This window comes from Pavona decussata, unplaced genomic scaffold (genome assembly GCF_977016875.1).
Source record: "Pavona decussata unplaced genomic scaffold, jaPavDecu1.1 SCAFFOLD_348, whole genome shotgun sequence".
Taxonomy (NCBI): domain Eukaryota; kingdom Metazoa; phylum Cnidaria; class Anthozoa; order Scleractinia; family Agariciidae; genus Pavona; species Pavona decussata.
The window spans coordinates 236476-260701 of record NW_028145732.1 but is presented as its reverse complement, the minus strand read 5'-3'; the positions used below and the strand labels follow the sequence as shown (position 1 = coordinate 260701).

Sequence of the window (24226 nt, the reverse complement as noted above, 5' to 3'; positions counted from 1 at the left end):
GGAAAGGCATTTGAGCACTCAGGATAAAGCATTCGAACGGCTGTCAGTTGGCCCCAATGGGCGGAAATTTGAAGCCAAGCCAATCTTCAGAAGTTCAAATGCCCGGGAGGTGGAGGGGATCAGCTGACATAAAAGTTTGAACCACCTTAACAGCATAATAAAAAGCACCAATGGAAAGTGCTGCTTAGTAGCTTTCATTTGAATGCTCACACCCTAGGATTTCATCTACAGACTCAAAAGTTTGAACCACCATGAAACTGTCCATGGCCACTGTCTACTACAGAGCAAAAAAATTTTCGGAACGAAATATTTCATTGTTGTCTCAATGTCTCCTTCATCCGCTTGATCTTGCTAATCGGTCACGTAATTATGGATCACGTGACCATTGCATAGGGTCGCATACCGGTGTTAGCTCTAGATCCCAACCCCTTTTCAATGTGGGATTTTTTTTATTATTTATTTTTTTGATCATTGTAAGACGTTAAACATCAAATGTTAAAGTTCTGGCAATAGAAGACCACAACTGACGCCTTTAATCTTGAAAACGGCTATTTTCTGCAAGACCACTCACTTTGTTTGGTATTCTACAGCTAGTGATGAAGGAATGGGAAAACTGTGCAAATAGTCTTTTATAGGCTACGAATTATGTTTGTTCCATCCAACGAACTCATTATCACACCGGCAAATTTAAGGGTTTTTTTGGGAATGTAACGAATGCAATTAAAATGCATGAACTGCGAAAACATTCGGGTCATTGAAAGTAAAAAATGTCAGCTTTCTTACTGCGTTGTATTTGATACCATTTTAATATGTGAGTTGTTGAGACACACGCGCTTCCGAACTTTTGGTTTGCCGTTTTTATTTTCCTCGGTCACGTGGGTACACGTGGTGATAGCATATATGACAAATCCCCCCAAAATGCACACGCCATCTTGATACTTCCCGTGGGTTTTCGTAAGCCAGTGTTTTCCCGGAGGATTTAGCAATTTCTTTCTCTCTCGTGCGTAACATCCAGTTTAAAGGACGGTCAAGTTTACAGTAAGCAAGGCTAGAAAATTTGGGGAACTTTAAAAACGGACTGATTAATATAAGAGAGCTATGTCAGGTCTTTTTCAGACCCGTGCTCCACCGTCTTTGCTCTAGTCAATTTGTTCGTCGAATTTATTTTCGGCCCTAGTCCCGGCGAGGAACCTATTCCAACCTTGTCCCCAGGTTTTTCCCTTGTAAATTATATTGGAAGGCCACCCCCACCCCCACCCTCTCCCCAATTTACAAGGGAAATGGCCTGGGAACAAGGTTCGAGAGAGGTTCGAGACGGGTTCACATTTCAGCGCATGTGCATAAATCTAAATGCTTTTTTTCTCTTTCTTATCAACTTCATGGCCTTAAAAATCCCACTCACATGTACTTCAGTAATTATATTCTCTAATTAGTCCAAGAAAAATGACTGATGACCAAAAGCCACAGAAAATGCTAGTGGATTGTACTCATATTGTCGATATTGAATTTAGCGTTGACCCGTAAGATTTATTCCACGGTTGATGTGTTTACAGTTATTTGCATGCAAAATAACGCAATCATATGAAAACATTACCACCCGAGTTACCTATTTCCTTCCGAATGGCCCACAAAAAACGAATTAAATTAAACAGACTTGGGTCATACGAGCAAAGGCGAAAAAGTATTTTGATTCATGGACATGCGCAGAACCGTGAGCCCCTCCCATTAAAATCTTTTTTTTTTTTTATCGTGGAATGTTTCTGCTAGCACATAAATGAACATTTCACAGTCTAACTTGTGTAACATGACTTTCGACACACACCTGACATAAAAAAGAAAAACAAGTTGTCCCGGGCGGGACTCAAACCCATGTCCCCCGAGATGCTAGTCGAGCGTTATGACCATCGAGACAACAACGATTTGGAGTATGCAGTAGAGGATATTGTCTTAATCTTTTTTATTGTCGTTTTAACACTGAAGTAGAACGAGCTTGCTTACAGATTCCATTATATAAGTTTCCTTGTTTCTTTGAATCTAATCGGACGAGCTTTTAATTCATTGAACTTTTTGGTCTGTATTTCTGTTAAATTTGTCGGACCCCCTAGCCAGGAATGCGAAGACGGCGCTTTTAAACCGTGGTAAACTTTGACAAACGGCCTCTGCGCTAACAAACCGCAATTTCGACCACCCAAAAAATTGCACGGTAAAATGAATAATTTGCCTAGTTCGACTGGTTCCTAATTAGACTACAATGTTACATCCAGTAGATTTACTGTACTACGATTCATTTTTATGATAAATTCCTTTGTTTCTGCCGACAGCTTAACCCTAAAAAATCAAAGTAGTAAAAAAACAAGTTCCCTTGTATAATTCTTGAGAATTGTATAATTCTTGAAGGAAAAAAGAAAAAGAAAATGAACAAGAATTACTGTAATAGGCTTTTAAAGTCTGCCAAATGACCGAAGATTCTGATGCTGTTAATCATCCCCGTTTATCTGATCGTTGATCCAACGAGCAAACACTGATACCCGGGTGTACACGCCATACTTTCCTATTCTACCGCAGCCATCACCCCAGGAAATGACGCCCGCGAGCACCCAGCGTTGGTCATCAAATGAAAGGCTATTCTCGATGGCCAGCGGTCCTCCTGAGTCTCCTTGGCAAGCGTCCCCAAGTGTCCCATTGTAATGACCAGCGCAGAACATGTTGCTCGTCACAGCATATCTTCGGTGTGCTTTCTTACAAATTGTTTGGTTTACAATTGGCACGTTCACCTCGTGCATTCGTCTGAGTGTGTCTCGCCCATCTTCTCTTCTTTTTCCCCAACCTGTAGATAGACCCAGTCATTATTATGCAATATAAGAGAGATTTAGCATCATGTTTACGACAAACGGCAAAAATGACCACGTGACCACGATTATCCCGCATTTGCCATTTGCTGTTTTCCGTTTTTAAGTGAAGTGGAGTAGTTTGGTGTTAGGATCAAAGGCCAGGATTATTTTGCACTATTCTCGTCTATTTACCAGACATTTTTAGGAAACGTAAACGCTGAACTTAAATCTCTACTATGGTTCAAAAAAAAGCTTTGCAGTTAAGTTTTATTTGCCGTCATAACAATTAGCCATCAACCTGTGTGCTATACGGAAACGAATGATTTTTTATTTCGGTTTAACGAGGATAATACTCAGAAGAAATTCAACAACAAAAGAAACCTGTCATCCCAGGTTCCCGGGTGACAGGACGCCAAAGGACGCCGATTCCTTCCGAGGCCACATTCGGATGGGAAGGGAATACGGTAGACTCCTCACCGATTCTTATTCTCAGCAAGTCCTACCTGTGATCACCCCAATGTTTCCTGGCCTCAGCAGAAATCTATCAGCGTCGTTTTTACGCAGTGGTAGGCAGATGGGTTTGACATAATCAGTGTAAACAGCGCTGCGACTGAGATGAATCAAAGCTATATCTGAGTCATAATCGATAGGGTGGTCCGAGGAGTACTGGGGGTGAATGACAATTCTGTCTGGTTGGATGATCTGCTCTCTGCCTCGTTCTTGTCTGTTGGTGAACAATTTCCCAAGACGAACCTCGATGTGCCTTAAGCCAATACCTGGAACACGATACACATACAGTTAAAAAACAGCGACAAACCACAATGACATCCTTTGACAGTTATCGAAAGTTCAGTCTCATTTTCGTTCCAATTCTTATGAGCACTTGACTTCTCTCGTCGACGTTTGTCGCTTTTACTGAATCTGTACTTTTCCCCGAACTCGTTAATTTTTTCTCTCTTTCGCGATTTAGTCAGAATCATTCCAATTTCCTTGAATGTGATTGGCTCAAAATACTGCTCTATTGTGCGCTAATTATCCTGCAAAGCTGTAATCGGATAGTGTAATCCGACAGTTCTATGAGCCAATCACATTAAAAACTCTCCACCAAATCCACCAATTACAATTAAGATTACAGTTTCTATAGCAACCGTCAAAATGGGGGATTTCTTCTTTCCTCGTGTCCGAATTATTTTCTTTGTCACATCCATTTGTTGTCGGAAATTGTCATGGTTATGATTACTTGGTAACAGGACTTCGTGTCGTCCGATTCGGTTTGTAATCACACAAGTGATTAAACAGATCTGACTCCTGCTACGCAGTCGTCGTTTTTCGTTAACAACTCGTACGATTACAGACCGAATTGGACTGCACTCAGTCCTATTAACGTTATTAATAACATTGTAACGCCACCTTAACATCTCAGATTCTCTTAGCTTGTTTTTTACTGTTTACTGTCAGTCATTGACTGATTGGAAGCTCTTTATAGATAATCAGATGAGATAATTAAACATGAATACAAAAACGTAACGTTTTTTTTTTTTTAACGGGGCTCTGATGAAGCTTTCACGCACCTGAGGTGACACAGTGAGCAGCAGTCACTACCCATCGCTCAGCTACAAGCGATCCACCACAAAAGTGTTTGTTTGATCTTGTGTTCCACAAGCTCACTTGCCAGGGGTAGGAACCCGCCTCCACCTTTGTACCGCCAACTATCTTACCACGAGTTACCAATGTGGGTTTGCCGCAATCTAAAAAATTATGTGAAAACAGGTTGTGAGTGACTAACACTACATTAATTAAAAGGGATTTACTGAAGCAAAGACATGCAAAAATTCCAGAGAGATTTAAGGCTCGACGTTTCGGAGTCATCTTGACTCCATTATCAAGAGAAAAAATCAGTTTGTGAACGCGGATACTTAAATAACCAGAACTGAACGTGCAAACTGATTCAATTCGCGCTAAAGTTTTTTTTTAACCATCTATTAATATGTCAATTTTCAGCTCTAGCCTATTTAAATATCCGCGTTCACAAACTGATTTTTTCTCTTGATAATGGAGTCAAGATGACTCCGAAACGTCGAGCCTTAAATCTCTCTGTAATTTTTGCAACACTACATTAGTGTATTTATTTCCTCTTCAGAAAATGTTTAGAACAGTGCCATCCAGGTACTGATCAACAGCCTTCCTTTGAATGAGCGCAGGTATTTACACGCAACCATTTGTCAGACACGTGAAATGGCGCGTGCGAATGGTGATCCGATGCGCCTGCGACTCCAATTCAACAATTCGGCTCGATTCGGAAAAATATGTGTCAAGTCACGCCGTGTACAACGCTCTTTTTGTTCAACAATTACCCATTTGAGTATGCGCAATACAATAGCTGTGGGCTGTGTTTCACTCATAGACCGAAATGTTTCTGAATAACCCGCCATAGCAACGCTGAACAAGTGCCCGGGAGGCTTGCGGGAGGGACTTTTTATACTTTTTGAGGGGGTGGAGGAAGAAGTTGAGCAAATACCTAAGCAAGTTCTTGGTGAGGAAAATTTTCGTGCACAAAGATCTATCTTCAAACAAGCGAAGCATTTATACAAAGCATTTACTCACAAAAAAATTCCCTCAGAAAAAATAGCTCATCTCCCTTAAATTAATGGTTCGTTCCTAAAGGTATGATCCCCAACCTAAAATATAAAGCACGCGTCACCTAGTCCGTAAAGGTGCTCATTTCTAGAGGGAAACATGGCGGTTATTTCCTCATAAATTCGCAACTAAGGGGTCGAAGCGTCATGATGTTAACCAGCACCTTATCGACAGAGATAATTAGATGGCAGTTTAGAGCAGCCTATAACGTTACCAATCGATCGCAAAGATATCGATTTGTTTCTTTATTTGTTATATCACTAACCTGCCTCAAGCGGCCTCACAACATTCAAGTAAGCATGGGCCAATCTGGTGCCTGCCCTGTTCGTTGCGTTACATACATACCAGCCTCTGTCCTCACGATACACTCGCACAATCAGTAGACCTCTACTCGTTTTAGCAAAGTTGTCTCCAGAAACGACTTTTCCATCTTTATACCACGTGATCGTTGTATCCGGGATCGAAGTGGAACATAATAGCATGGCGTTTTCTGTTTCGTCTGCAGTTGTGTTGCTTGGGGTCTGCTGGAATCTTGGAGGAGCTGAAGACAAAAAAGAGAAATAATAAAGACCCTGGGAACATCGTCTCTCTGTAACATCTTTTATTACACCCATTTTGAAATCTCTGGCGATCCTTGCAATCTGATTGGCTCTCAACAGTGCGATTTATTCCTAAATTGCACCATTTTTTATCAAAATCGCATCCTTTCTTTAGCCCATCAAAATGGAAATGAAGTAACAAAAATAGAATGTAATATTGACGATAAAACTCTGTGATTTCAAAATAGGTGTAATAAAGTGGTAATTGAACTTCGTGTCGTGCAATTTTGGTCTGAAATCATGCTTCAATCGAACTCACGCTGCGCGCTCATTCGATTTTGAAATCACGCGTATGATTCCAGACCAAATGCACTCCACTCAGTTCATTTACCGTTATAAATCACGTGTTACATATTGCAACCAATAGTAAACACGCTTCTACTGTTAAAAGAAGGAATGCAGATACTGGATGTGGCTCGTATAAAAACTGTCAGGAGATTTTTGGAGGTTAAAGGGGCAGCGTCACCTATTTGTTGTCTTATTTTGAATAGCAGAAAAAAAACTGAATTGATGGAATCGTCAAAATAATGGTTCAGTTTTGTTGAGAATAACTCTACTAGTTCAAAGAAACGAGTATTAATTATGTTTGACTGTGCATGGCTAGGATGGAAATGGATTGCAATTTGAAAAATTGGCCAATTTTTTTAAATTCTTCCTTTTTATTGTAGAGAAGTCGCTAAAAACGGATTATAGTTTTTGTGGCTTGCTCTTCCCCGGATGAATCCCTTAATATTTTTTTTCTGACGCTCTAACAGCAATTGTATGTTAGAAAAAGGGTTCTTTGTCAAATATTTAAGCAGTTTGGACCAAAATACAGCAAAATCATCATGACAGTGCCCCTTTAAAAAGAAAACGACTTTTACGATCACTGGTTGGCCACAAGACAGAATAGGAAAAAAGAGCCGGGTGAAGGGCATTGGGCCAGCAATCGATCACCTAAAAAGCACTCGCTATAAAACTTCTGACTTTAATGAGAACAAAGAAGAGACACGTTCACAAGGAATAAACACACGTAGCAGAGAAGCCAAATATATAAATGCAAGCTTTATTATCGGTCCTCGAAAATGGCAAAGAATCTAACGAGACACAAAAGAACACACACAGGGAAAATGCGAGCTTTGCGAAGTGATCGTCATTATTGCCACAGAGAAAACGTAACTTGGAAAACCAGTCTACTTACCAAGGCATTCAGGAGCTTTGTCACTCCAGCGGCCATCACTCTGACACCTGCGTGTTTCCGGTCCATGCAGTTCATACTGAGGAAAACACGTGTAACGTATCACACTGCCTTGTGGGTAATCATCGCCTTCTTGGGGAGACGGGTTAGTAACGCCATATTCCGGGTCCCCTGGATCTGGACAGCGGACACTGTCAACAACTGAGATGGAAAAAAAAGGACCTTTTTACCTGAAATGTATCATTGAATAGAATAGAATGTGTAGGGCTGGTAGGGGTGTACCCCTACGCAATAAAACTCAGAGTTACAAGAAGTAATTTCATTCGTCAGTTACTATCACTTTTTTCTTCGTTTCTCTCTATCGATCACGATGTTGTAAATCGCATGTTATTTTGTTCCTCAATGCCTTTTGGACGAGTGCACGTCTAAAAATGAGATCGAACCGAATGTTGCCAGTGAAACAATCATCGAAATGGTCTTGATAGCTGGAAACAAGTTATAATTTAGAAGAAAAGCACAATTTTTTTTTAATTTTGAAAGCATGTGTCGGCCGTTATAACAACCATCGTCAGTTACGAAATAAGTTACAGAATTGAATTTGAAATAAATTTTACAACACTTGTTAGAAATGCATATGAAAACAGTAACAATAACAACAAAATAATGCTGCAGACTGATCCAGTGATGAATTTTAAAAGCTCATAGTCGTTTAACTTTATGATATGGTGTACGTGCCAAAAAAACTGCAAGCGACGCTTGACGGAATCTTCTGCGTTAAAAATACCTACTTTTCAACTGCTGCGGAATATAGCTTTGCCGTTTGCGAAAGTGGTCATCATGTAAGATTTACAAACCTGGTGGCGTTGCTTCGAACACAACAAACCCTGTAGGTCGCTCAAGACCCTGGGCTACAGTCACCACATCTTTACCAGTTTTTTTGTCTACTGAGTGAATTCCGGATGTCTCCCAGTCACTCCAGAACAATCTGAAATAAACAGAAGACGATTTGCAATAGTAGCAACTGCAATACATTTCTTGCAGCCACCGCAAGGAATAAGACAAAGAGGCAGACCAAACGGTATATGGCCAAGAGTGTCGACAAAGAAAGAATTCAAAGATGAATTGGTTGGAAGAGCTACCATACATGAAATGTCGAAGTTGGCCAGGAACAGGTTGGATTGGAGAAAAAAGAGCTCCCATCAAGCAAAGAATTAAATTTCAAATATTTATACCAGAAAACTTTAAGAAACAAACAGCATAACAGAAGGACGAGTAAAGAGAAAAATCTGTTTATAATAAAACTTCCATTTCAGCAGTAACAATGCAACCTTTAACTGGCCTCCATGTCATCCGCATGACATATAGTTGAATCTAGTTTGACTATAAGAATGAAAAAAAGATTACAAAGTTCCTTTTTCCATTTTTCAATAAATCGTTCGTATAATTTTCGAAAAAAAATGCCTGCCAGAATATAAAAAAAACCTATTGGGTGCACCCAGAATTCAATTAGCTGTCGTAATGAGTTATCACTACAGCAACTCTTTCAGTAATTACCTGTCATTTAGGATGGCGAGAGAAAATGGATGGTGCACATGTGGAGCACTAAGCAGTACACGACGTCTGTGACCCTGCAGGCAAAAGACAAGGCTTAACACATCGGGTAAAAACATTAGAAAGAAAGAGCTGCGCTATTTTAGCTATTATGGGAGACGCTGTTCGAAGCCGAACAGACACGCTATCTCAAGCTTTGTTTTACGATTCTTGCAAATAAAACTTGGTATTCCTAAACAAATAATTAAGATACGGCAATGCCGTAGTTTTGAAATTTAATATATTAATATAAAAGAAACACTAGAAGGAAAAATCGATTCTGAAAGCCAAACGAACAGCGGTCACGAAAAATAAATGCTTCAGTCCTAATGGTCAGATAAATGAGCATCTTCCTTGTAACGAACTAATATTAAACAAAATCCATGTTACCAAAGTTTTAGCACGACTACGAAGCTTTCTGGATAAGATAGGCACGTAATTCCGTCTAAAAATCCTTGGAGCGATGATAATATTTATTGCATTTCAAGCCATTAAGTGAGACGCGGTTTTACCAATAAATTCGAAGTTTCTATTTTATCAAGACCAGCGTCTGCCCAAAAGAGTTTTTGTGAAGCTGCGTCGATGACTAATCCATTCGGCCATTTTAACTGTCCTCGAACTATGGTTCTCTGGTTGCTTCCATCAAGGTTGGCCCTTTGAATCTCTGGTATTGTTCCCCAGTCTGTCCAGTACATTACCCTGGAGCCAATACAAAAGATAGAGAGAATTTTAGTTCTATCACTGCCAGTAGGACCCGACGTTAAAAACAGAAAGCATCCGATATTTTATTCTGGTAAAAATTAAACTGAGAAGCTACAATTGAAAAGCTTTGACTTTAAGAGCAGCAAAGTTGCGTTCAGAGACAAAAACTTCAAAGGAAAAAGCTTTTTGTCCAGGACACTTGCTGCTGCTTTCAATATTGCTGATCTTCAGTAGCAATGCGCAGGCGGGGGTCACGTGAGAACCTGATGAGTGACCAAGCTCGTCACCAGTCTCCCAGTCATTCGATGCGCAGGTTTACTCCCGCTTCTTGACCAGACGGCTATGCCATGCTGATGAGCCCCAATAAGGGCGAAACAGCTGTCCATGGCTGCCACTGCCCGGGTGATATGGTTGTGCGCATGCGTACGGTATTGGCCATACCACGGGGATGGTACGTGTGTCTCAGTGCTGATAAGTGTTGGTCCCAGTCATTGGCCCGTTAGAGCATCCGGGCTCGATTCCCACCCGGCACTCAAATTTTTCTATGTAACGGAACTGAAAACTTTTTTTTTTTGATTCTACACATACATAGAAGCTAAAAGGTTAAAGAGAGAGATTTAACAAACCTTCTGGGTTTATAAAGGATAATAGCCCTGGGTTTATCCAAGCCTGAGAGTATTGTTCTGCGGTTTCCTCCATCTGAGTTTGCGCGCTGAATGTTCTGGTTAGTTACGTCTGTCCAGTAAATGTAATCATCTTCATTATCAATTGTCAGCCCATCCACCACACCAACACTGGCCCTGTATTGGCCAATATCACACCAATATTAAGTTCACTTTATAGAACAACAATCAATCGATCCTTGTTTTTAAACACACATACAGTAATGCTAAAAAGTGTAATTTCCAAAAGCTCGTATTTGAATAATAATAATAATAATAATAATAATAATAATAATAAATTAATAATAAATAAGAATTCTTTATTAAAATATTCCTCACAAATTGCTATTTACAAGTTAAAAGTATATAAAAAAGAGCTATTAAAAACCCATTTACAATTCATTTCGATTAAAAAAAGATAACATTTTCAAGCAAAATTTCAGTAATCATTTTTTTTAAATATTCGATTGCGAAAAAAAAGACAAAAAAACTGCACAAAGAAAAAGGAAAAAATATTATTACTAATTAGTTTATTGATTTTTTTATTGATATATTTTATTGATTTATTGATTTTAAGTTTCGCTTGGCTCACAGGTTACGCTATGCGCCCTGTGTTCTTTCTGACACTGTGCATACAGATAGTTTTACTGCGCATAATAATAATAATAATAATAATAATAATTTATAATAGACAATGCGCCTTACATCGGTGTTAGAGTAATTAAATTAATATAAAAATAAAACCTCAACTAAATTATCTAAGGGTTAAAATGCCGGATTGTCTGGATCCAAAGGGCTATCTAAGAATTGACGTCGGACACTCAAATCCAATAAGTGACAGCAAAACACGGTTCCTGCCATTTTGCAAGAAGAAGAACCGTGACCCTAACCTAGGTTGAGAGCGGACTGCACTTTTTCAGTTAGCGAACGGTTTGTTCAAATCATTTGATCATCAAAAATTTTCCGCTTAATACTACTACAAGGAAAAGAATTTACGGACAGTGTCCAGGGACCGCTTGGATAAAACATCTACGGACAATGAAAGGATAGCAAAAATCAGAATGATATGGCATCAATATTAAGGTATAACCTTACCAAAATAACGTGTCTACTCCCCCAACACCGCTGACAGACATGCGATTTATTTTATTAGCTTGCACGTCACTCCAATACACGCGTTTATCTACCGGGTTGTAATCCAATGCAACAAGCATAGAACTATGGCCGATCTGCAGCTTCCTGAAAGTGGCTTGGTCTTGTTTTGTGTCCATAAATAGCTGCCATATTGAAGTCGGGGTGGCTACAATCACAGAGTAGCTTGGTAGAGGAGCTGTTAAATGAAACCAAAATAAATGCGTTATTGAGTAATAAGCTATTCAAACTCCTCATTGGACTTCGCTATTGATCCTCCATAGACCGTCAAGTTGTTGAAGTAGCGAGCCTAGTTACTTTCGAACTTAGTAGCCTTGTTATCACCGATTTCACGGATCCGATACTATCAGGCAGCAAAAACATGTCAGTACTGTTTATGGCGGATTCACGGCGGAAAAATCCTGACAAATACGAAAACGTACTCTATAAGTTATTAACGGCAAAACAGCCGGCTGTTTGATGCCTACGGTTCGTCAAAAATACGGTGTAAATAGTTTTGTTTAAGATTGCAAGCAATAAACCACCCCCCTAAGAAGATATAATTATACTAATATTTATTAATTCATCAGAAGAGTAGATGCAAAAAAGATTAGATATGTTAATCTTAACAGGTAAAAAAGGAAACAATTTTGTGGTACCGAGAAATTACTTACATGGACAGCATTTCGCAAACGCGTCAACAGGTGAAATATGACAATATGAGTTCACAGGACACACGTTCTGTGGTGCGCCTCTTCCACAGAAATAATCGGCTCCAGTCGACGGGTTCTTGATAGGTGTCATACCATGGCATGGAGGGTCTGGGAAGAGTGAGAAAAACGAGTGCACTGTAACATGGCCATCTCTCCAGACAAATGTCACACATGGCATTAATGTTTAAAATCGTATTGCCAGAGCCCATCTCAGTCCCAGATTACGTTCAACAAAAAGCCCGTGTCACTCGCTATTTTCATCCAAAAACGCCAGAGTCATTTGCTACAGATTATATAGTACTTCAAAAACTCATTAATAATTCATAAGTCTTAAATTGAAATTACTCCAAAATAAGCGGCACAGAGACTGGTTATGATGTACGAACTTCGTTTTGTATTTAGTTTTTGAGCCAAACGCTTTAACGAAAAAAATTATCCCACTACTTACGTTAGTAAAAGTGAACCAACTCTAGCCAAGCATTACTGGAGGTAAACAAAAAAATCGGTTGAGCACCAATTCGTCTTTTGCGCAGGTCATTGACGTTTCAAAGAAAAGTAAGAAACTAATAGGCCATTTCCGAGTTGCTGTGAACCTCACTATGAAAGCGAGGCTAAGTGCAAAACCTTTCATATGAAAATTAGTTTTGTTTGCATAAGAATGAAAACTAATTATCATTATAAAAACTTTGCACTTTGCCTCGCTTTCATAATGAGGTTCAAAGCAACTCGGAAACGGCTAATCCCTTGTTTTTTCAGCCATTTTCTCAAACATTAGACAAACGTCAAAAGAAGTCCCCGTGCCAACCAGTCTCTGTGCGAAAATAGGGCCTTCAAGGAACAACGTCGATATCAATCCAATCCTAGCAGAATGCAGGATGTTTGTCCCATGAACCTTGTTTAATGACCTTAGCTCCCACGAGACTCCTATAGCTCAGTGGTAGAGCAACCGAACTAGCAATCGGAAGGTCTTAGGTTCGACTCCTGATAGGAGCACTCGGAATTTCTTTTTCCGAGTTTGCCGGTGTCATTACTGAATAATGCATCATTCTCAACTTCAATATCAGTGCCAAGAAAAGTCACCTATAGGGTACTCTTTCATAAAATTGTTCAGTACCTCTGCAACAATACCCTCATAAGAGAAACTGATGTTTTTTTGGATAGTGATAGCAGCAGTGTTTAATTCGGGCAGATGTAGTCTGTATAGCAAAAGTTTTAGTAGGGCCTTGTGCGTTTTTTCTTTACTTAGTTAGCCTGCTACGCGAGGCTAGAGGAGATATGTCCCGGCATAATACAATATACTAAGCTCTTTACTCCTACTCACCGGCCTGACAGGTTTTGCCGTCTTTCTTAAGTTGCATGTTCCTTGGACAAGAACATTCAACTTTCCAGTGTCCTGAAGAGGAGCACACGTGACTGCACCCTCCCTTGTTTATTGTACAGGAATCTAGACACGAGAATATCACATCTTAATAAGATTATAAACTTAATTATCCTCCCCTGAAAGAGGCTTTTGCAGGAATAACGAACCAAACAAGAAGAAGAGAACAAATTTAGCCGACTTTCCACCCCCAACAGCTCACAGTTTGCTTGCGCACGGTATGCACAGTAACATGTTGACAAATAAACTAAGAAATTTTTTTTTTCTGCGGCTTCGTTTTATGAACTTGGGAGTGAATATTGTTGATATATAAGTTCTTATCTTCGCACTTTGGCTTCAAATTCAACACGGTTTGCTTCAAGATAAAAGTCTATTTATCTGACAAACAAATGCACCTGCTCCATGTATATTGGATAGGATTGCGCAGTCCAAAAGGCGAATACCCCGTGGGTTAGTGAGTTTGATAGCAATAAAACAACACTAGCTAAAGCTTAGCGCAGATGTGGATCAGATATGACGTTCATTTATCTTTTGTTGACAGGTGTACCTCTAGTATTTGGGACACAAGTATCTTGTATTGCGCATGTCTGCTGCGAGGTGCAAAGAGGGCTGCACAGCGGCCGCGTTGCCATGGTAATCTGATGAGCCAACACCACACCACCTTCTTGCCACGTGACAAACGCTCCTCGAAGCCTGCTGTTATACAGTACGGTAGGATTCTTTTGTTCTCTGCCAGATGCAAGTTGCAAGTTACCTGAGAGGCAAAAAATTACAACCAAGAAAGCAAAGGTTTTAGCCTGAACACAGTTTTTATAGAGAACTTAATGGAAGTGGGAGTTTCTGTAAATATTCCCAGGCTTATTACAAAGAAAATTTTGACCTTTTTTTGTGTTTCCTACACTTGTCACTTGGCATTAGGCTGGTTGATCCATTGATCCCAGGTATTGTAATTATATTGACAACGAACGTGATTTTCCTCTGTCATCCAACAAAACGGATATTTTTTTGAAACTGAACCGTGTTATCTTCAAGATTTCGCTCCTCTCAATGGATGCTTTTGCCTGAAAAAGCTCTGTTAGTTATTTACAGCCGACACTCTGAGAGACGGAGACTGAGGCGAGACTCACCTTGAAGGAGTTCTCCTCCGATTGCCCAAGAAGTTCGTGCTGGCTCTTGCCACAAAAGGTAATGGTTGTGATTTATCGGAAAGTAGACCGCTACCGGCGTTTTCACTTGCTTTGTTGACAAGCAACTATATGGTTTAACGTCCCGGATGTAACGCTTGCGAGTCACTAAAACGGAGGCCGTTGTTAAGAAGTGTCTTCCGTTGTCTGAGTCTTCCCAGTACATGACCAATCTGTAAGGTACAGACATCAAAGGGCTTGAATCATCGCTAACACATTACTCTGGTATACCACCTTACATCAAAAAATTGGATCATTGTATAGTGCAGTTCCAGAGTTTTGATTGGTTGGCTACCATGGGATATGATCCGAGAAAGTGCGGCCATTAAAAGAACTATGTCAGCTGGGGCACACGCGCAGTAGAGTCCGGTTGAGACTAATTCGCATACAACTCGTCGCCGGATATTTAGTTTTCCGCCATTGCAAAATCTTTCAAAATATTGCAACAAGCAGCTTCTGTAATTACTAAAGAAAGTTTGTAAATAAAAAATTCAGCTAACTTTCGGAAGAAGATGAAGTGACGCGATACACACAGATCAGTGAAAACAGCTTCCCGAACTCCCCGACGGTATTTGAAAAAGTTGGGCCAATGAATTCAAAGGGCTTCTCATCAACACGCGCATGCGCCCTGGGTGACACAGTCCCTTTAAATTTAGTCGTCCTTGCAAAATGAAATCAGCTGCAACTAGCAATATTAACTTGGTATTATTCATAAAACAATTATTCCACTCGCGCTTGTTCGATATGAGATGATTATGGCCAACTCGACGCAATATGCGCCTTATTGACTGTGTCATCTTTTATTAAAAACTGGATCATTGTACAATGCAATTCCAGGGATTTGATTGGTTTAGCGGCCATGGTATATTAGCCATTAAAACATGCCTGAGAAATAACGACCATTAAATTGCCTTCTGGTTGTTTTTTCAAAGTGAAATCAGCAAGATCTACCAATACTTCTTGATTGTTTTTAACGAAACAATTATTCCACTCACGCTTGCGGGATATGAAATGATGATAGCTAACTCGGCGCTACGCGCCTCGTTGGTTATCTATCATCTTATACCCAGTGCGCGTTCGTGGAATAATTGTTAAATGTAAGCTTTTAATCGAGATGACGATAGTGCTTTTTTGATAAAGTTTGTCACTTTACAGAAAAATCATTTGAAATCGATATCAGTATTAATTTCCACCGATGATTTTAACGCCTTGTCGGCTATTTTTCAATTATTGCTAGAAGAAGGGAACAAATTACAGTCTCGGTTGCTGATAAAATATAGGGAAGATACCTTCATCCGGGATAACATACCTGTCAGTCAGCTCATTGTAGTACCCACCAGTCCTTGCAAACGTCTTGTTCGTGTAACCAACGAAATTCTTTGTTTTGGTGGTCTCTGTGTTCGACGCATGTTCACCAAAAGCGTTTCTCTTAGTCAAAACTATCATATACAAACCAGACCGTAAATTGAAGTCCGCGTTTGCAATGCCGCCACTCTCGACTGTGCAGGTGAAGTAGAATTCGTTTCTCTTGGTGTCAACGAAGATATTTGGCTCATATGCGCTTCCTTTGAAGTTGCATATTGCTTCAGCTTTTAAAACCTTTCCTCTGAGGTCAACAAATATTCCTGCTACCTCCTTTCGGCCTCCGTGCATAACCACCGCAGCCACATACCCACCTTGAAATAAATAACATGGCTTACGTTAGTTTGTAATTACCACACGACGGACAAATAAACTGTTCTGAATACTTGACGTTGTCGGATCTCTCGTAGAACAAATGCATGTGCCAGACGACACTTTACGAGTAAAAAACCAAAGTGGTTACGGGACTGAGGCTACGGCAAAGAGCAAATTTTTTGGGACTAATATTCCAGCTATTATAACTTGTCTTCTTAAGGGACAACTAACGGCTCTAAAAGAAATTAAATTTGTACATAATCATAAGTGGTTAATAGTGTTTATAATTGCTTAGGTTAAATGATACATGAGTAAGGTTCATTTTCTCCTGTTACGTGACTTTTTACCTGTGAGGCTGTTGTACTTTAACACAGGATCTGTTGCATCAATCCAGTCAGTGGGGCCTCTCTCCCCGTTAGCCTTTATAAACAGGGTCGGACCGGCTGCTCTCTCTGTCTGACTACTCTGCACTCTTTGGCCGATAATGATGTATTTGTTGGAAAAGTATTGCATGACACCACTACGAAACTGGAAAATTATCAAGTATTCATTAGCCTTGACGTTGTAAGCAACACTTGGCCAGCCTTGGTTTCCTGGAAAGGAAATCAGAAAATCAATTAGAGTGGATGATAAAACTGCCCAAGGACTCCATCACTATCCTTTACTTACCAAGCGTTACTTAAAGTGTCTTCCTGAGAAAAAACTTGTGGCTAAATGAAACGGTGCCAAACTCGCGCAATTTCACGAGGTCACGACTTTCATACACAATGGTTTCCTCGTTTGGTGTCGTAAAGGTAATGTTAAGTTTTTTCGGCATGCAGAGGAAGGATCCCTAGAAGAACATCGCATTCGAGTGATGTTTCTTTTAATGGGAAATATTAATTGCCATAACGAACTTCGCTGGGATTAAAGAACAGACAGCAAAATACGGCATTGGATGTTATGATGTCTATGATCTTAAAGACGAGCAGTGGAAAGACAATTACAATTACTGTTTAAATTTAAAAAATGTGGAAGGTCTGCACGACTTCTACTCGATGTTGGCCGCTTTTCCCCGTGGTAGCTGGGAAATAGCTTAAATTTTAATTAACTAATCAGGAGATAAACTAGAAAGGGAAAACCTCATTTAACTCCTTTTCACTTGGATTTGTGAATAAACGGCTATTAGTATTATATTATAAACTGGTATCTGAGAATCGAGCACCCCCATGCACACACTCTACTTTCGGTTTGAATCGTAAAATCTAAAATTTGCCTTGGTGATATTTGTGTTCAGGTTTGAGCCTCGAGGCTCATGTCAGGAAAAGGATGATGCCCTTGCGTTTGGAGAATACCTGCTTTTTGGTTGATATTCGCAGTGTAATTCAGCATCTTTTTGTCCACTATCCCTCCTAAAGTATCGAGCCTCATGGCATATACGTGATCTGGAAGCCAATCATTATCAACGTCTAAATCAAACGTGACAAGATATTCGTTGCGTCGCGGATTATACGCGGTACTGTGATGTAAAGTCTTGCCGCGGTCACTGAGGAAACCTGGAACGATTTTAAATAAAGGACCAGACTTTTGCATTGATCCCACAAAAACAACCTGCAGAGGAAAAAATGGAAGACAAAGATTACAAGTTAGTCTCCAAAATCTTTGATATTAGAACAAGTTTCCGTCAATGGGGATACTGTTTTTTTGTGTGTGTGTGGCTCCCGGGGGTGGAGGGAGATACTCCCATATAAAACTGAGGGAGGTGTTCGTCGTACTTTTAAGGGGTTAAAATTCTTGGTTTGGTATCGCTTAGAGTGCTAAATTGAGCCGAAAAATATGACAAGTAGTTAATGTCGGTCAACTGATTTGGTACCTCTTAGGGGTGAAACATTGTTCAGACCACGCCCATAAAAATAATTTTGGTACCTCTCAGGGGCTCTTTTCAAAATTTCCGAGATCACCCCTGTCATTATGAGAGTCCCCCTTCCTACGAGGGTGTGGCTCCCATGAAAATGATTTGCTGAACAGAGGGAGGCACACTGATAAACAGCGAACACAAACTGTGCCAATTCTAATCCAGAAATGTTTCGAAACATAACCATTATGGTTTTCCTTCTAATAAATCGTCCACATCCTTTACACCCTGAAGAAGTGAGGCGAGAATGAGTAAAGGACGGCTTCCTCTACAGAATCGGAGCACGATTCCTGGATGCATTTTGATGTCAAAAAACACGTACGATTCGCACTCTGATCTAGTTTTGGGCCGGATAAATATAGAGCCGACAAATCCTAGCGTCTAACCCGGCCTGGCCCGGGGCGGAAGAGGGGGATGGGGTGGAGGTTGTACTCAAGAAAGTTTCATGCGGAGAGTGTATCCAAGGTAGCGTATATACTATATTTGACAGCAAAGGTAATTTTTTTTCATATCATAGAAAATGGTACCCCTTTCACATACTGACAGTAGAGACAGTGCATTTCTTTTCGTTGGGTCTGTTCAAAATATTTGGACAAGTCCTTCAAATGCTGCCAAAAGGTCTGGATGGCAGTAGTATCAGTTGGGAAAAACCCGATACATTGTTGATGAAACATCGATATGCTTTTTAGTTTGAATTTCGAATTGCCTCAAGAAACGTGTTGCTGTTCATCCTCTTCTTTTACTTTCCTACAGAAGGCAAGAAAGCTTTCTAAAAGCGTACCTTTCTGACGTCCACGTCTTTGTCTTCCTGTCCTTCGCCGTTCACTGCCGTCACAGCATAGTACAGTGCTCTGTTAAGCGGGGGATATAAATCCTTGAAGTTGTTTCTTCCTGGGCTCTGTAAAGTCTTGTCCAGCCTTCCAGACACAAACGGCCGCATACCGGACACATTGTCAAAATAAGATGTGCTTCGGTAGATGTTATAATACTTGAACTCCTCGTTCACTGAGCGTTTGTCTGGGCTGGAATAGAAAAACGAGTTAAAATAGCAATTTTGAAAATTGAAGACTAATTTTAAAGTTTTCAACACTTTGGCATCAGTACGACCATTCAAATGAAAGCTACTGAGCAGTACTTTCCTGTGGCGCTATTCATTTTGCTGTACAAGGTGGTTCTAACTATTGAGTCCGTAGACGAAACCCTAAAGTGCGACCATTCAATTAAGAGCTACTAAGCAGTACTTTTTCTGTGGTGTTGTTCGTTATGCTGAACACGGTAGTCCTTGTCAGGTGACGCTATTCAAATAAAAGCAGTTGACGAAAGGAAGGTCAAGGATGTAACCACATCCCACAGATTGTCTCAGAGTATTTACTGTCAGACTGTTTACCTGAAAGGCAAGGGCAGTCTGTCCCACTGCAAGAGAATCCCATTGCAGTCCTGTTTGGCCGTGAGACCCTGGACCTTGTTAGACCCGCCCATGAAGACAGTCTGACGTCGAACTCGTGCCGCTTTGTGACTTGGGATATCAGATTCAAATGCAGAAACCTTCTCTTCTTGTTCGGCTGGTGAAAACAAAAACATAATCAGAAACATTTCTGGAGTCAATCTTCAAATCCCCCCCAAAAAATATGAAATAACCCTTAATTGAGATCATTCAAATCAAAGCTAACAAATACAGTTTATTATGACCGCGCACATGCAGTTTTTTTTTTTTTTTTTTTTTGCCACTTTTGTCGCGATCAAGTTGCAAGTTAGTTGTGTAAACTAGCGGCAACTTCAGTGCGATGCGATATCTCTCAGAAAACATATATTAATATCACACTGAAATCGCAGCTGGTTTAAACCTGCCATTTGAAGTCACTGCCTTGCGTGAGAAAAATTGCGTTGAAGATGCGAACAAAGTTGCATCAAGACTCGCATTTGTAAGTTGTAGTCGTGTCGAAACGGTGGAAATTAAGGAATTACCGAGGAACACATAGACTCTTGTCTCTATCAAGAAACTGTCCGCAATACCAGTTCTTTCGATCTCGATGAACCGGATGGGGTTAGGTTGGACATGGCCTTACATGGTCCCTCTTGTCTGTACTCACCAAACTGAAGAGAATTCAAGTTATCAATGTGTATATCATCCAGGTCACTGTTACTGATAACTTGGATTTCATCGTCCACAGCTAATAAATAAAAGTTGCAAAATAAACAGTAAGGGCTATTACTCATTTATTGGTATAACAGAGTATAATTCCTTTTATCAGTGTTGTGATTAATGAATTATTGAATCAAGTGCTGAAGCTGCTTCAGTTAGTTCATTTTCACGTGATATTCATTTTCATCGTTATCTATTGAGACACGAAGGAATGTCGCACGGTAGTCGGTAGAGCGCTTACTTACCCCTAATGTAACCCCCCCCCCCCCCCCCATCAAAAATTGGGTGGAGTAAAGCTGTTGTTTTTTCGTCCCTCCTCAGATCCTTCCACTTCTCAAATCGTAACCAATCAATTTGGATATAACCATGTGTGTGAATGTTGCTTGCGTTCCTGTCCATCAAAAACACGATTTTATAAACACTAACTCTAAGTCGACCTCGTACATTAGAACTCCAGTTCAGTAAAAACTGTAAAGATTGCTAATGTATTTATTGTGATTTCCCAATTTCTATTCTGTCTCTAGTCTATGTTTCCAAAAAGAGATAATTTCAATAGCAGAGAATGCAAAGGATAAGTTTTCGTGACAAACATGAAAAGCGTCCGATGTGGACCGCAGAATCCGCGCGCGAAACCTCTCTTATCACGCGTAGATAAAGTGCCCAAAGCTGAAGACATATTAGCTCCCTTTATTCTTTTACAAAAGGACCGGTAATTATGAGGAAACAGTCGGAAAGAATTGGTGACCCTTTACGCCCGGTTTCTAAACTCTTTCAGACTCTTTTCTTCTTCCCTCGCTCTCTGATTGGTCTTTGCGCACCAGGAAGATGAGCTCAAATTACTGGGTCGAAGGATACGTGATTTTAGCCGCTCGCCAGCCCTTGCCTTTTCTTTACTTTGAAATGCAATCGTCGCTTTTCTACTCGCTTGTGAAACATGTATGCCTCAGCTCAGTCTTAAAATGATTCCGAACCAGTTTAGCTAATTAAATATAGACCGATATTTTGGGAAGCAATGAGATGGTATGGGTAGCAGTAGACAGGTTATTGAAGCAATCAGATGATAATGACAATGAGAGCCATCACCCTGATTCCTAGTCACAGAAACAGAAGCAACGTTTCACCTTGTTTGCCAGCTTAAATTACACTACTTTATCGAAAATGAAAATATACACTAGGTAGAGAATATAACTCATTACATTTTTCGCTAGTGTCGTCATGATCATGATCTTAATGCTCTAATCACGAGAAAGAGCAAACAACATACTTACCAAAAGCATACAAGATACATGTCGCGAAAAAAGCGACAAGTAAGCACTCGCGAGGGTTCATGATTCCAGCCAGTGCGCTTCGTACAGTGTCTGATCTGACACTGATTTGCCGTTGTTTGTTTCACTCCTTTCGTATGTTCCTTTTCAGCGCGTCTGTGACAGGAAGTGATTATGTGTCGAAATTCTGAAAGGTGAGAGCCGGGTCACGTCACATATAAACCTAGCGTCCAAAAAATTAATTGAAAGAAAACACGAGAAAACAATTTTACTCGTCAAAAATTCAAGAACAGGAATGGCACCACAGGAAAGTACAGCTCAGTAGCTTTCATTCGAATGGTCACACTAACGGATTTCACCCACAAACGCCAATGGTTAGACTCAAAACTGTCACTACGGGGGAGGGGGAGGGGAGAAGTATGTAAGGCGATTACTGGAACGGTATCAAAACAGTTCCATTCCACAGCCAAAGAATCACAATGATTGAAACGTGAGTCAGGGCTATTTCCTGTATTGTTTTTCATTTTAAGAAAAAGAAAGGTTTGTACAATGTTTTCTTTGTTACAGGATTCATTACGTTAACCTGGAGAAATAGGGATAAGGTGTAGTGTAAAGGCACAGGAGACAGGAACGAAGGGAAAATCATGTTAAATTCTGTAGTCTGAGCAAATTAGGAACAATTCAAGCTGCTTCAACTGGTGCGGATCCAATGTCTAATATCTGAAAGGGGAATTTCCGTGTCAGTAACCTTAAAATGAGTAGATATCCGGCTGTCGCGTGTTAACTCACTTTTTTATTTTATTTTTATTTGCGTTACATAACACAATAATTACAATATTGAACACTGCTTACACTACTACTAATAGATACAATACTTACAATACTGACAATACTAATTGCTTACATTGTTAACAATACTTACTATTTACAAACATTCTTAAGTTTCTTATGCTTTAAGTACACATTTGCATCAGAAGAAACTTGTTTCCAAGATAATTGGCGTTATTGAGGTAGGATAAGCTAACAGATGAAGGACAGAGAATATTAGGGGCGTTGGGAATAACGCTATGGTGGAAACGATAATTTCTACGTGATATCGTGTAGGAATGACCATTGTTTGGGTAGAAAATTGTTTGCTTCTGCTTGTACTTGTATGTTGTAAATTGTCTTTAGGTATTTGAGAAATCCTTGCAATAGAGGTATAGATTCTTTTGTTTTGCGGAGCCAGATATAGTGCCTGGCAATAAGAAAACAAAAGTTGATCTGGCGTTGAAGTTTAGAAGAGTCTGATCTCAGGCCTAGTGAAACAGTCATGTCTGCAGAGTAGCTATCGGGAATAATTTGACAAAGTTTTAATCGCGTCATGATGCTCTCCCAGAAGAGCGCCGTTTTGGGGCAGGACCAGAAAAGGTGTATGAGTTTTTCTGGTTCTCTTTTACAAAAGGAGCAGTTGGAGTTTTCTTTTATTCTTATCTTAGTTAAGAAAGCATTTGTTGGCATTCTTCTGCGCAACAGTTTAAATTGAAATTCCCTGAGTTTTGTGCTTTTTGTGATTTTATGAGCTACAATAGTTGGTAGGTCGCTCCCCACTTTATTTCGTTTTGACCTAAGTTGCAGTCTTGGATCCATTTTTGCTGGGTTGTAGTAGGGGCGCCACTTTTTCGTTGTAACTAATTTGTCATACGCCAACTTGCTTGCTTTTTGGACTTTTATTAGTTTTGTCGAATAACTTTCGTATCTATTACCTTCGTTTGTGTGGTCTCCTTGGTTGAATGTGTTGCATAGCTTTTTAAAAGCAGAAATTATTCCACAGTATACCAAGGGTTGGACTTTGATGTTGTATTTGTTTAAAGGTTCTGGTGGAGTGAGGAATTTTCCTTCTCTGTTCCTTAAGTGCTTAACTTTTGTAATGCCTTTACGATACCATTCTTTGAAAAAAATAGGGCTGTTGTTGATCCTTATAAGTGAATTGTACCATATGCTTTGTTCTGTAAACTGGCTCTCTGATGTTATACTCTCTTCAAAATTGTTTTCTGACCAGATTAGGAGAATGTCCTTTAAGAAACTGTCTTGCGTTTTGAAGATATTAGCTATGTCTATCTTATTAAGGTTGCTTGTGAAAGGTAGGGTACACTCAAACTTTTTCAGTTCAAGATCGAAAAAAAGTTTCCATTTACCTTGATAACCTGTCTCCAAGTACTTCTTTATCCAAGCGGTTTTTAGCGCTTTATTGAAAGTAATTGTTAATCATAATATCTCGCTTTATTTTATCGCCCTTTCCGTTCCAAAGAAACAAGTAAAAGAGCTTATTAATCTCGCTAATTATTTTTTTGTTTGTGCACAAGGGTGCCAAGACGTACACAATTGAGAAGCTACTAGGCTTTTCAGAACTGTGATATTCCCACTTAAGGTTAATCTACGGTATTTCCAGTTGCTTAGAATATTTCTAATTTTTTCCAGTTTTTCCTTATAATTCAAAAGTACAGTGTTTTCAGGGTCTGTCGTAAACCATACGCCCAGAGATTTTACTTTGTTTGTTTGCCATCTGAAATTTCTCTCTGGAAGAAGAATTTCTGTTTTTCCACTATTTGTTTCGATCCAAATTGCTTCTGTTTTCTTATTGTTGAGTTTGAGACCTGAGGC

The 24226-nt window shown here is 39.8% G+C and overlaps 1 protein-coding gene across 1 annotated transcript; it reads right to left on the bottom strand.

Annotated features, from left to right (window-relative positions):
• Window positions 1–1940: 1940 nt before the first annotated feature.
• On the bottom strand, window positions 1941–21749 carry LOC146453143 (uncharacterized). Its single transcript, XM_085097015.1, has 21 exons — window positions 21587–21749; window positions 20266–20346; window positions 19563–19737; window positions 18957–19197; window positions 17616–17871; window positions 16629–16874; window positions 15914–16280; window positions 14548–14777; window positions 13968–14174; window positions 13364–13486; window positions 12004–12150; window positions 11294–11528; window positions 10163–10336; window positions 9347–9533; window positions 8799–8872; window positions 8099–8229; window positions 7248–7445; window positions 5734–6009; window positions 4403–4579; window positions 3335–3607; window positions 1941–2827 (listed from the first exon to the last, which is right to left on the bottom strand). Exons 1-21 carry the CDS (start codon window positions 21645–21647, stop codon window positions 2478–2480), a joined length of 4209 nt encoding a protein of 1402 aa, XP_084953141.1. The 5' UTR covers window positions 21648–21749; the 3' UTR covers window positions 1941–2477.
• Window positions 21750–24226: the final 2477 nt, after the last annotated feature.

Excerpts from the sequence above, each read along its gene's own strand:
- LOC146453143 (XM_085097015.1), bottom strand. The coding sequence starts at position 21,647 with ATGAACCCTCGCGAGTGCTTACTTGTCGCTTTTTTCGCGACATGTATC. Across the intron at positions 16,281-16,628 it reads AAAGTACAACAGCCTCACAG|GTGGGTATGTGGCTGCGGTG; the intron begins GTAAAAAGTCAC and ends ATTTATTTCAAG. Across the intron at positions 3,608-4,402 it reads TGCTCACTGTGTCACCTCAG|GTATTGGCTTAAGGCACATC; the intron begins GTGCGTGAAAGC and ends ATCGTGTTCCAG.